General features: G+C 35.9%; 2 protein-coding genes across 3 annotated transcripts; both read right to left on the reverse strand.

Moving 5' to 3' along the window:
• Positions 1–14: 14 nt before the first annotated feature.
• Pkd (serine/threonine-protein kinase D3) lies at positions 15–8,668 on the reverse strand. Of its 2 annotated transcripts, XM_071720577.1 has the most exons (14): positions 8,360–8,668; positions 7,784–8,041; positions 7,104–7,388; positions 6,874–7,005; positions 6,548–6,753; positions 6,109–6,388; positions 5,872–6,026; positions 5,714–5,775; positions 5,464–5,593; positions 5,207–5,339; positions 4,875–5,054; positions 3,933–4,688; positions 3,709–3,794; positions 15–3,629 (listed from the first exon to the last, which is right to left on the reverse strand). In XM_071720577.1, the coding sequence occupies exons 2-14, from the start codon at positions 7,785–7,787 to the stop codon at positions 3,516–3,518; spliced, it is 2,523 nt and encodes an 840-aa protein (XP_071576678.1). In that variant the 5' UTR covers positions 7,788–8,041; positions 8,360–8,668; the 3' UTR covers positions 15–3,515. The 2 variants fall into 2 exon arrangements, with proteins under 2 accessions (XP_071576678.1, XP_071576685.1); XM_071720584.1 differs by lacking the exon at positions 7,784–8,041 and having other exon boundaries at positions 8,360–8,667.
• Positions 8,359–13,495, reverse strand: LOC139781706 (uncharacterized). The gene is made up of 10 exons (XM_071720593.1): positions 13,400–13,495; positions 12,729–12,963; positions 12,530–12,638; positions 11,919–12,435; positions 11,241–11,463; positions 10,944–11,144; positions 10,653–10,853; positions 10,208–10,562; positions 9,809–10,118; positions 8,359–9,660 (listed from the first exon to the last, which is right to left on the reverse strand). The coding sequence occupies exons 2-10, from the start codon at positions 12,732–12,734 to the stop codon at positions 9,348–9,350; spliced, it is 2,235 nt and encodes a 744-aa protein (XP_071576694.1). The 5' UTR covers positions 12,735–12,963; positions 13,400–13,495; the 3' UTR covers positions 8,359–9,347.
• Between the last annotated feature and the right edge of the window lie 14 nt (positions 13,496–13,509).

Consider the following 13,509-nt stretch of genomic DNA (forward strand, 5'->3'; position numbering starts at 1 on the left):
ACTGAGAGCATTAGTTTCTGGATGAGATAAGGCAAATTCCGAGTTTATTGGTACCATTTTCAGATAGAAGGCTTAGAGCGATATTATGCAAATCAATTTAATATCAAAATTCACACGTGGCACTGAAAAGCCATCTTCTCTTTCGCTCGATCTAAAACGACATTACGAAGAGAAACGCGCGTACATAAATCGGGCTTGTTACGATTACCCCTCGTTACTGCTACGACAAAAACGAATTAGCATATATAAATTCGGACTTTCACCTGGCACTAAGTACATAAGCCGGCAATCCATTATCAAGACGTTTGCGCTTTGCGATAACGCGATGGTTTTTTTCCTTTCTTCTCACGGAGTATCAAATTGCGTAATAAGTATATGCATCTTCTAACTGCGCGATACATCACTGTCTTGGTTTAGAGAGTACTAACTCTCTCCGCTTAAAATATGGAATAAAATGTAAGTCAAATTTGTGTGCAATTACATGAGAGTCAATAAAACTCTTTTTTTTTTTTTAAGTATGAACGTTGCTTATAATATACGGTATATCCTGCCTTCCAACCACGAACGCGTAAAAGCATATATAAGATTAGCGCGATAGTAAATATAAGAGATTACGATAACAGCGTTTGTTTCTACATTAGAGTATCTTCCTTCCTCTTTATGCGGGAAGAACGTTTAAATGCCTGGTATTAAATGCGTCGAGTATTGTAAATGCGTTTCCCGTGAGCGCGAAGTTGGCTTCGCGCGCTCACGACTTAGAGATTACATTTGCATAGCGTAAATAGATTCTTAAGTATAGACGCATGTAATATGCGCACAAGACATTGATCTACGATATCCTCTACAGATAAAATTACGATACATTTTTAAAAGTTGTTATAAAATATAACAATTAACGCCTGCTGGCGCGCGCGCGCGCCTTTATATCTCTTATATTACAAATTACAAGTATATCGATTATGGTTTATCGTCATTTTGCATTGTAGTATCCTCACTGGATATATTTACTCTGTTCTTAATGAACGTAAAAATTGCACTATTGTGTTTACACAATACAAAACGAGAAATGATTTTCTACCCTACCACTTATAAAGGTTGTTAAAGATATAGGCCGTTTTTTAAGGGTATAATGCCAATTTACGATCGATTGCGTACCAAACTATTCGAAGTCGAATATATTCTCCTTATAATAGTTATTAAATATAGAAATATTTTCTCCGGAAAAATTGCGCCTTATTGGTCTCAGCTATCTAACTGTGAAATATTTCGAATGTTTATTTGAATAATAAATCAATTACTAGGGTGGTGCAAAAACTTCGTCATTTTTTTAAAATTAAATTTTGTTTTAAATAGAGTTATTGATCTGAAAAATCTTCTTTAAAAAAGATGTTCTTTAGAGGAGTTTTTCTCCATGGAAAAAACGTGTTGAAATTAATGTAACTATTCTATTTAATGAAAATAGTTTCAAGATTATGCGATTTCGTTTTCGAGTTTCTATTTAACAAACATGACAAATCTGTTTTGCACCATCTTAATAATTTTAATAAGTTCTCGCATAATACTAATTTCTAGCTTGCTAGTCTAAGTCAACTTCATTTATCATATTGACTACTGACACAATCATTGTTCCATGCTATCGCTAAGAAAATTTTAGAAAGAGAATATGTAGCCGCCGCATTTAAGTATCCATTCAAGTATCCCATACATTTCATTCAACGCATGACATTTTAATATCATATAATAATCGCAAAGAGAAATTAATATATCTTCTTTTAAAGCTACGAAGTTTGGATCATTAATATGGAGATTCGCCAATTGCTGCTAACGAAAATTGAGATACCATATCACCTTACTATACATTAAATTAACATATATTAACATATATACTATATTTTAAATTAATATATATTATGATTATATTTTCTTTATATAAAACATCTATCACTTGGAAGCAATGTTTATAAATTTTAAAATGTATATAATAGAGGAAAGTCTCCCACTATGAGATAGGCTCCTAGTATGTGATAGCGAGGTTTCTGTTAAACTAATAGGTTCTATCTGTTGGTTTCATCGTGAACTTATTGCCCTTAAAGTAAAACCTGTTTAGTAGAAAATTCATTATTCGATCGTGCGTGCACTCGCCTATTACATTTTTCAATTCTGCACATAAATATAAACATAAGAGGGGACTTTCCTCTATATAAAACAAATCTTAACTTTTAAAAGATCTTTAAAAATTTCGATAACATTTTATTCTTTTCTAATAATCTCTTTTCCAAATATTTTAAACAGATCAAATTATAACACAATATATAGAGATTGAAGATGTAAAAATACATAAAAATATTTAAATTATATCGCAACATAAATTATTTGATCGATATAAACTTCTATATACGATGTGCGCTAGTACACCTTAACATCAGTGATTATATCTATACCCATACATAGAATATTTAAAAATTAATTGAGATTTAGAAGTATAGCTTGTGTGGGTTTTCTTCATAAATATTGAAATAAATGATAAATTAATCATTGCAATTATTAATCCATAATAATCCATAATAAATTCTATTCAATAACTTAGTAGCATATTTTAATTTGGAATAAATAATAAAATATATTTATGTATTAACGCAAAATAAAAATATACTGGTTTAATACAATTAATTTATGTAAAAAGTATTCTATGCATGGGTTAAATAGATTCACTATTAATCTGATATAACAACAAATGAAGTTTTTAATTGAATTCCCTGTATATCTTAAATTGCAAGTTACAAGTTAGTACACAGGAATAAATTCGAAATTATCATTATGCATTAAAAAGCAAATTATATCAATAAAATAAAGTCACCTCAAAAAGAGCATGATAAAAATTAAAAATAAATTTATAAAACACTAAAATGCTTTATAAAATAACGTTATTCTAAATATATAATCTAGAATTAAAGCAATAAAAATGTCTACATAGTTATAATGTAGTTTAAATAGCTTATATAGAGACACATCTCTACAAATAAAATCTGAAATAGATATTTAAAATGGAATTTGGTAAGATATCTGTTAAACCGCGGCATTTCGGTTCTAAATGTCTCACGAACAAGTCTACTGTTCGTATAGAGCGTTTTTCACTTATCATTTTTATATTTATCACTACGTGTATAATATACCGCGAGTCAAAATCCTTTTGTGCTAGGATCACTTTGTGGGAATGTTAACGTTATGGAAGCTTTCTGAATGTTATGTTTAATAATGCTATTAAGCATTTTGGAGGAAGTAGCAATATCCCGAAATGCAAATTCAGAATACCGCTGTCGATTCCATTCTAGAACGGAGAACGACTTATTCGGAATATCGTCCGAAAGACAGAGTTGTACTAATTTTTACGTACTTTTACTGAGTCAGGCACGAATAAATCGCCGTAGAGTAGCTCGAGCATATCGGGCCCAGCCTTTGTGCAGTGACAAGGAAGTCGGTAATGCCTCGATGTTCAAAACGGGCGAACAGTTCTGTCATGTTTCTTGATTACTGTACGCCATCCAACGTGCGTCGTCGCTTTCGTGGGTCAGGTAGCGATAGCCAACCTTCTGCTCCAATTTCCTCAAGTCACACCACGTTTGATAATCCTTAAAAAAAAAAGGAATTTTTAATAATTAATAATAATTAGATAAAGATAGTCGAATAAAATATGAAAATAATGCTTACTTGCAACCACACGTGTTGCAAGCTTCTATCCACGGTGTACCTCTTTCTCTGTTTTACTTGTAGAAGGTTATTGATTAAATCAATGGCTGAAAGATACAGAAATAACGTGAAAAAAATTTTATATTAATTTATACTATTTAGAAAGAAATGATATATTTTGTATGCCGATATTACATTGCTCGTCAAAAGCAATCCACGAAGAAATAACAGGAGTGTTAAATTACCATCGCTTGAAATTTCCTTCCACGGGGTTGGCGGATACATGAAGGCGGCGTTCTGGATCTGCTCATTAATGTCCTCTTCCTCGTTAAAGGGGAAGGTGCCACTTAATGACACATATATGATGACGCCGACGCTCCACATGTCCAACGATCGATTGTAACCCTTATTCCGCAAAACCTCCGGCGCCAAGTACGCCGGCGTGCCGACGACGCTTCTCCGAAAGCTCTTCTCGCCGATTATCCGTGCGAATCCGAAGTCGCATAATTTCACCTGGGTGAAATCCGTGTCGCTGCTCAGTAATACGTTCTCCGGCTTCAGATCACAGTGCACGATGTTCTTGCTGTGGAGGTGTTTCAACGCGACCAGAATTTGCGTTACGAGAAACTTGGTTATTCGTTCGCTGAGCCGTCCCCTTTCGGAGCTCAAGATCATTTCCAGCATGTCGCCCTTCAATTTCTCCATCACTACGAATATCCGTTCTGTTGTCTCGAACATACGCTCTAGATTCACCACTCCGCTATGCGATAGATTTTGCAGGATGGCTACTTCGTTTTTCAATTGGGCTTCCTGCTTAGTGGGAAAACGTAGCTTGTCGATGACTTTTATGGCGACCGCGCGGCCGCTCTTGCGATGCACACCTCCGTAAACTATGCCGAATTGTCCGGATCCCAAAACTTCATCCGGGAAGATCTGATACAATTGTGACATATCAGTTACGTTTTCCTCGGGTTCAGTAGTTTCGGCAGGTTCTTCTTGATCTATAACACAAACGTAATACCTTCTGTACCATTTATCTCCAAGAAACAAAATAATACTTCAATATAGATATACTATTGTAATTAAATAATAAGAGAACTGTAAAATATAAACTAATAAAAGGCTCGGAAAAGATTTTGTGTTATAATTTGCAAAAGGTGTCACGATAGCGAACCAAATATACATACTAGTCGACACAGTTACGGGCATAAGTGCTTGTCTAATTGTAGTTTCCCACGATCTAGCTATATGAGCTCCGATACCACTTTCGGGAGGAGAGACTTGTCCGCAATTTTCTCCGTATGATGGATCCTCCCCGACATAGTAATCGGCATTGGCAGTTTTTAGCTCAAAGCAATGCATTATATCTACAATACAAAGTAGGCAGAATGTGTGAGAAGTTCAACTGAAGAAAGCTTGTTGACACGTAAATTCTTAAAAAAAAAAACTAAGAAAAAAGAGGAAAAAGCACTTAAAAACAACTTCTAAAATAACTTCTAACTCGTTTGCAAGAACATACATGAACGAGGCGTCTTAGCGGTTTCAATTGCTGAAATTTCAGCCAACGGTATTTCCTTATAATATTTAGAACCATTCTCGCTTTGGAATAACGTTATAGACTTTGTGTCAAGCCGCCAATAATGTTTCTTTCTCTGAAAAGATTCGTAAATAATTTCATTCGAGTCTATATATTTATATTCAGTAATTAATAATTTAAATAACATCAGAAAATATTAGAATAATCATAAAATTTCCAGCGTTACTACGAATACTCACGATTGGATCGCGATTTGTGAAATGCACCATCCAACCTTCTTTTAATACTTTAGACCCACGTTTTTTAGTATGTTTCACACTTTGTACTATCCGCATTAATGGAATGTTGTTACTTGGTGTTGAATTACAGCTGTTTTTTTATAAAGAGAAAGAGACAATGTAATATTAGAAAAATGATGTATCTAGATGAAATATTTCGTATAAAATAAAAATAAGATTTGAAAACGCGAATAGTACAACAGAAACTTACCTTGACGGTCGTGATTTCTGATATTCATCACAAGCAACGTTATCATTATATCGTGCATGATCCTGTAAGAACACAATTTAATATTAAGAAGCTTCTTTTCGAAAATCATCTCCATTTTGAGACTTTACAAACATTCGTAGAAAAGAGACTGAACGTACGGGATAATCACTGGATATCTTATTCTCGTTATTCGTGAACGACGCATCTTGTATTAAAGGCGATGATTCCGTGTCGCTGTCAGCATCGGCTTCTTCATTCCTAGTATCACATTTGGTTTCTAGCTCACTGCCAACACCGCTATCCGTGTACTCGCCTAGGGAAGCATTTTTAAATTTATTACATCCAAAATACGAAACTACGAATTGTTAAAAATTTATATGTACAAAGCACTCTACCTATATTATCTCGTGGATTTTCTCCGGTACAGTCTTTTGGTATTTTATCCATACATTTTTTGTGCGTATTGTATTGACAATCTTTACACTGAAGGCCTTGCTTAAATATACCCTTTAGCAACTTTTTACAGTGTCCACATACAGTCGGACGTGTGTACGTGTGTACTACGAATGTGTGCGGGATTTTTATTCGCGTTGCGAGCTCTCGCTCGACCCAAACGGGTCGCCCTCCCAATATCGGCGAGGAGGACTGTTTTGGTGCCAGTATACTCGGTATTGCCTACAAGATAGCATAACATTTTATTCAGACGATTCAGACACACGAAGAATTTCGCAAATAAAAAGGAATAAGAAAAATATCAGCCGTATTTATTTGTTTTTTTTTCTTTCAAAAGTGTATACATTCATTTAAAGTCGAACGATATACTTTCGCTCATACCAATGTACTATTATTTTGGCTTGTGTTAAGTGTACTATTCGAACTGTAATTATCGTCGGTATTGCTCGTCAGGCTGCTAGTGGAACCCTGACTCGGCGATCTTGGTACATTCAGCATGGCCGAGCTCCGCCGTCTTTGACTCGCATCTTGCGAACAGTTATTCGGTACTTTGATGACGCATCTTTTGTGATAGTTCATACCGCAACCTAAGAAGTTATGCAAACGTTTCTTTATTATTATTCGATAGCAAAGATTACCTAAGGAAACGTATATACTTGACTTACAAATGGCAAAAGTTTTATATAAAATTTTTTTCATAAATTTACCTTCGCACTTGAGACCTTGTCGGACAAGACCGAATAACATTTCGCCGCAAAAATCGCAGAACGTCGGAACTTTGTAGGAATGTACTGCTAAGGCATGAGGTCGAATGGGAATGTATTCGTTTGGCACTTGCGCTAAAATATCACAATTTTCCTTTTATAATTATCACGTATCATGCGACGCGCGGGCAATCGATATGTGAAAATCGCTGTGATACAGGAGCTTCTCTTACCAGTCAACACGATTTCTACCAGGGTCTCGTCAACCACTTCCGTAGCGTTTGTAACTAGTTGTAATACATTCGTGGAATTGTAATCGTGTTTGAACAAAATTAATCTCTCAAACAGATGATTCAGTCCGTGCTCCGGGCACTTGGTGTTTATAAAATCACAGGCGAGATCTTTCAGGGCCTTAAGAGTAAGCGTGCTGCTATCGACCGTGACTGTATCACGTATCAGACCAAATTGGAATAAAAACGTAACCTCCGTCCCCTCCATGGCGCTTTGCGACTTTTTTCCTGTAACGTATATACGGGCTTAGAGATGCACAGATCAAAATTGTAACATTCGAAAATTAGCAATATATTTCACTCTGTCCGAGTTCTCATCTTATCAAACAGTCAGAAAAACTTGATGATTTTTTTCTCTCCGATAGAAGAAAATTTATAATTTGTAACATATATTTGAGATTAATGAGAGAAGTATGAATATGGAGTATTTAGATCAAGAAAGTCTTAGATCAAGGTCTTAGATAAAAAAAAAGTAAGCCGGATGTATGGCAGATGTGTAAACAGACATCCGGAATAATCAATGAGAAATATAATTGTGAGAGAAGATTAGAGAAAAATAACTAAATAAATGCGTTCAGTGTATCATTATCAATTAATTACGTTTAAAAGTAATTAAATCTCACTCATTATTTCCACCTTCTCTCTCTCTCTCTCTCTTGCCGTAAAGTCAAAGAATCATCCGCGAAGGAGCTCCTTATTCACGATTTTCACGCTGGCTTTTTTCCATGCCAATGAATCATTCATCGCTCCGAGGGTTCCCAGTTGTAACAGCCGAATGACATGAACGTGAGGCGTCCCGGACTCCCGACGCAATATAATCTCCTTACGGGCCAAAAGTATCCTCGATAACGCGGTTTATCCGCAGGAGTTTCGTAATCGACCTATGCAACACGCCCGGTGCGTCCCGTGAGAATTCTTGCGAAGCGAAAAAAAAAACGAAGAGGGAAAGAGGAAAAGAAAGAGAGAGAGAGAGAGAGAGAGAGAGAGAGAGAGAGAGAGAGAGAGAGAGAGAGAGAGAGAGAGAGAGAGAGAGAGAGAGAGAGAGAGAGAGAGAGAGAGAGAGAGAGAGAGAGAGAGAGAGAGAGAGAGAGAGAGAGAGAGATGGAGCGGGAAGAGAGCGTACAAAGCGACAAAGAGTTGCGCGCACAGTGACGGATTCCCCGACGGATTTTCTTCGGGGATCCCGACCTCTTACTTACTTCCTCGTGCGGCCTCGTCGGGTCAGCTCCGATTTCGGATGTACGGAGTGCGGACTCGCGGCTGCTCTACCCTCACCTCAGAAACGCGGCGGCATAATTGACAGAACGATTGTCACGAGCCAGCCAGCGTGCGGTGTCACCGTCGTGCGCGCGACGTCAAGTCCATGCCTGACACACATTCGCGCCGATGACATTTTACAGTTATCTCCAGGTGACCGACCCACCTTGACGCGAACGCGAAGCCCTCTCCGGCGCGGCCAGTTATTCGCCGCGGCATTCGGCAATGAGCAGCAATGAGGCGCCACGCTCACGCTCGCCGTTCTTCGGAGCACTTCGGAGTTCGAGCCACGGTCTCATGTAACTAATGTAACCCCTACGACCATCAGCAGCATTCCCATGAGCGTTCCCGAGAAACTACTTCGCCGACTGCCGAGGCGGCATCTCTCAAACGATAAACGAACGAAATGAGTTCGGATGGTAACAGCGACAGGAGGGAATTCTGCAATTTTAAACTTAAATTTTTATCTACTTTAAATCGTGAAGAAAACTCTTCGAGTTAGCGTTTCGTTTGGATGTTTATTGTTATTGATGTTATATCTCTTGGGATTAAAATCCATTCGACGAACGCCAAGATCCTTTTCAAACGAAAATCAAAACGATATTTCTTTATCTTAATTGGCTCAAAGGAAAGAGGGTGGACGGAGCAAGAACACTACATAGCAAACACTCGAAAAGCTCATTTATAAAATAATTCTTTAGTCTGATCAGCCTGTTTACTGAATAAAGCACATTATTTTATTAAAAAATATAAAAATTTATTTTATAGTATTTTATTACTATAAAATCCTGTTAAACTAAAGTCCTTGATCTATATTGATAATAAAATAAATTCCTGAAATAGAACTTTCACTGAGTATATCATGATGGAAAGCACTTTCTTCTCCAGATGGGTGCTGCACCGCCAGTGTGATGCACCGGAAAATTTAAATCACCGCCAACATTCAACAGTCTGTAATACCTGTGGGTGACTTTCCTTCCATTTGTAAATCAAGTTGGGTCTAACATTGGACCCCACGAGACAGAATTTTTGTAATTTAGGACATTGCTCGATAATAATGGAGAAATTCTCAGGTGTTTCGAAACCCACGCACTTGAGATGTAAATGTTTCAAGTTTTTGCACTCCGCTAGTAATTTTAAATTGCGATCGGTGAGGTAAGGATAAGAGTCTGACAAATATAATTCTTCCAGGAGTTGACAGGAGGAAAGTAATATGTTAAAGCTATCATCAACGATTTGAATTCTGTAACAGAAACCATATATAAATTACAGCATTTTAATCGCAAAGAGAAAATCAATGTAACGATTTCAAGATGCTTGCAAAAGAAACACATTTTTTAATAAAGAATACGGTAACATGTATTTAGAAGGAAAATGTGGCACACACTTACTCAAGTTTCTTTCGTAAATTCTTACGGTTAGGAAAGCCAATATGCGATACAACATAATTGCCCTCTAAATTTGTTATTTTCGAGTAGAAACATGAACGTCTTAACTCTGTTGCAACATAGTCTAAATTCATGCCAGGACCGAACCTAACGTGCACATCTAAATCCCCTGTCATCCATTTCACGTTTCGCAGTGTGTTGATAAAAGCTTGAACTCCCATACATATTGTAGAATCAAGTTTCAAATATTTCAGATTTGTTAGATTTTTGAGATAGCTGTCTTGAGGTTCTCGATACCGCGGTAGATCCAATACTAAAAAAAATTGTATTGGTCATATGCAATTTATCTATAATCTTGATATTTATATAAATCTTCATATATACATATGCATATATACATACCTTTCAAATTTTTGCATACCTCTGAAATTTTTAACGCGATATTACCATCGACACCGACGCATTTCCTTAACCGTAAATGTGTTAAATACCTGCCGCAATTTTCAAGAAATTGCAGGAAAGTAGCAGGGAAAGAAAGATCGCATAATGTAACATCTAACTGTTGCAGATATTTACATCTAGGTGTAAAGTAACAAAATATATTCTGAATATCGGTAGGACAGAGGATATTTCGCATGTTCAAACGCGTATAGAGTAGAGGGTCCAGTGTTAAATTATAGAAGCGCCTATTTACTTGGTTCATGCGGCATAACGTCTCCAAGTCTAAATGCTTTAATATTTCTAGAATTACTTCATCCTGCAAAAGATAAAACATGAAACTTTAGTACACGAGATAACATTGAAATAAATATTATTATGAGAAATAGGACTTCTTAGAATACTTTACAGGAAGCGTAGAAATAGGTGATAGCTCTTTGGATTCATCCAATATATTCTGAATATAGGTAGGACAGGGGATATTTCGCATGTTCAAACGCGTATAGAATCGAGGGTCCAGTGTTAAATTATAGAAGCGCCTATTTACTTGTTTCATGCGGCATAACGTCTCCAAGTCTAAATGCTTTAATATTTCTAGAATTACTTCATCCTGCAAAAGATAAAACATGAAACTTTAGTACACGAAATAACATTGAAATAAATATTATTATGAGAAATAGGACTTCTTAGAATACTTTACAGGAAGCGTAGAAAAAGGTGATAGCTCTTTGGATTCATCCAATATATTCTGAATATAGGTAGGACAGGGGATATTTCGCATGTTCAAACACGTATAGAGTCGAGGGTCCAGTGTTAAATCATAGAAGCGCCTATTTACTTGGTTCATGCGGCATAACGTCACCAAGTCTAAATGCTTTAATATTTCTAGAATTACTTTATCCTGCAAAAGATAAAACATGAAACATGAACTTTAGTACACGAGATAACATTGAAATAAATATTATTATGAAAAATAGAACTTCTTAGAATACTTTACAGGAAGCGTAGAAAAAGGTGATAGCTCTTTGGATTCATCCTTCGCTCCTTCCCTTTGGATAAACTTCGCATCCTTCGCATAATAATAATTTAAAAGACGATGCAAGTATCTCTGCGCAATAGATAATATCTCTCGCACATCAGGGATGTAATATACCTTCCAAAAAGGTATAGATACTTTTTTGTACCACGAATCAACCTTATGAAAAATTTTTTCTACATCGCTGCAAATAATGTCGGGACTAATTAATTTTTATTATTAACAGAATAAAGAAAGATTGAATATTCCCAGATAGCAAAACGCTTATTATATATTTAAATATGTGCGTAAACTCGTGACGAGTGCAAACAACAGTAAAGCTGCGTCCGTAAATGCTCAGCAACAGTATTGAATTATAGTTTCAAGCAATGTTTATTCAATATTTCTTACATTTCGACAGCAACAGTTTACGCCCGAAAATTCCATTAATATATATTATTATATTTTAAATATCATGATGGAAAAAAATTCACACATCTATGCTGCGAAGCACCATAAATATGAATCCCAGAGCTACGATTCATGTTCATGCAATGTTTGTAGCAACAATAATACATAAACTGTTTTCAGCAATAATTTGCATAATTTTGCACACTTACGTTTTGCTATCTATGTACTTAATGTTGACAATTGCAATACCTTTTATAAATAATACAATGTTTGGGAAAATTATTTTGAAGACGGATTATATCCAAGTGTGCGATTTCGTAATCCTCTGTTAGATTAAGAACACTGCGAGAATACATGAGGTAAATACTTTTTATTAGAACAGTTAAATCCTCTGCAGAATTTCTGCAAAGATTATGAACACAGCGAGAATAGTTAATTCTGTTTAACAGATCAGTTAAACTCTCTGCAGGATTTCTGGAAAGAATCAATTCTGACGTTCCAATAAGCATTACAGCATCTAGCTTTGTGTAGTTGACATAGCTGTGCTTAAAAAATTCAAATCTGAGCCTGTTGGTCTTGAAGTTACACGATTGTAAGGGAGGAGAAAATAGTCTAGATCGCGAGGACCGAATCTCAACCGATCCTTCCCACAGTGGAAACCACTTACTTTGAGAATCTTGAGCCGAAATTTTAATTATGTTTCCAGGACGATATACTTCGTATATAGAGACTCTGATTGGATATACATGTTCATGAAACTCCAATTCTTTAAAATAAAAAATACAAATTATACTTTCTTCCCAATAGACGCATATTTTCTTTAATAATATTTTATTTAGCAATTAAAATATTATACATACCAATATAATTGATACCTCTGCCATTTCTTTTAGCCAATTGCTCTGTATAAGGATCCCATGGTACGTTTGCACGCCATGAAGATATTGAGATATCGTAAGTATAATTTCTCTGTATTAAAATGTGAAAATATGTCAAATGTTATAAAATCTTGTAGCATAACGTTAAACTGCAATTACTTCTACAAAACAATAAACATACCGCCATGAATGTTTTTGGGAAATCTCCATATTTCGGAAAATTGGTAGGTGGCCCAGATATGTAATCGACAGTATGAAATGTGTCGAGATTATTGATACTATAATGATTAGCATTCTTCACAAACTGATAGACAAAGCAGAGATTCTTCTCTCCTGTTGGAACCCTGCTGATATAGGGATATCGACTAGCACTCTCAAGTGGAGAGAATCATAATATGGCATATCATATTTTCTATCTGAAAAAAGATATGAGATATAAAGACTATAATAAGTTGACTTGCCGTCAACTACAATATGCTCTTTTTAGGGTTTGTCTGGATAGACTTTGAAGCGCCTTGAAGCTTCGTTGCAGCACCTGCATATATGGTGCTTTCATCGAGTTTCTCTGAATAAACTGTTTTATTCCTAAATGCATTACGTTAGAGTATCGTTTCATTTGCCGTACGACAAACTTTTCAAATACGTTTGTTGACTGACAGAATATAGAAGTTCCGAAGACTCCAGAACTTCTCCATCCTGCGATCAACCACGCGCTTTGAGAGATGAAATAAAATATCTTTTACCTAGCATTCGAAAATGAGATAGACAATATATTCTGAGAAATAATACTGTAAACTATAGTTCGCATTGCGTCTGTTCTAGATTTTCAATACTGTTGGTACATATACTTACATTTTGGGAGCCTTGATGTACAGATGAAGGGGTTCGTGAAGTTGAAATGCAAAGAGCCGAGCGCGCACGTGGAATGAACCACGTAGTTCACGTGACGTGACTCCAGTGAC

Source organism: Temnothorax nylanderi, unplaced genomic scaffold (assembly GCF_030848795.1).
Source record: "Temnothorax nylanderi isolate EJ_2023f unplaced genomic scaffold, tnyl_v1.0 TNYL_tig0007_pilon, whole genome shotgun sequence".
NCBI lineage: Eukaryota > Metazoa > Arthropoda > Insecta > Hymenoptera > Formicidae > Temnothorax > Temnothorax nylanderi.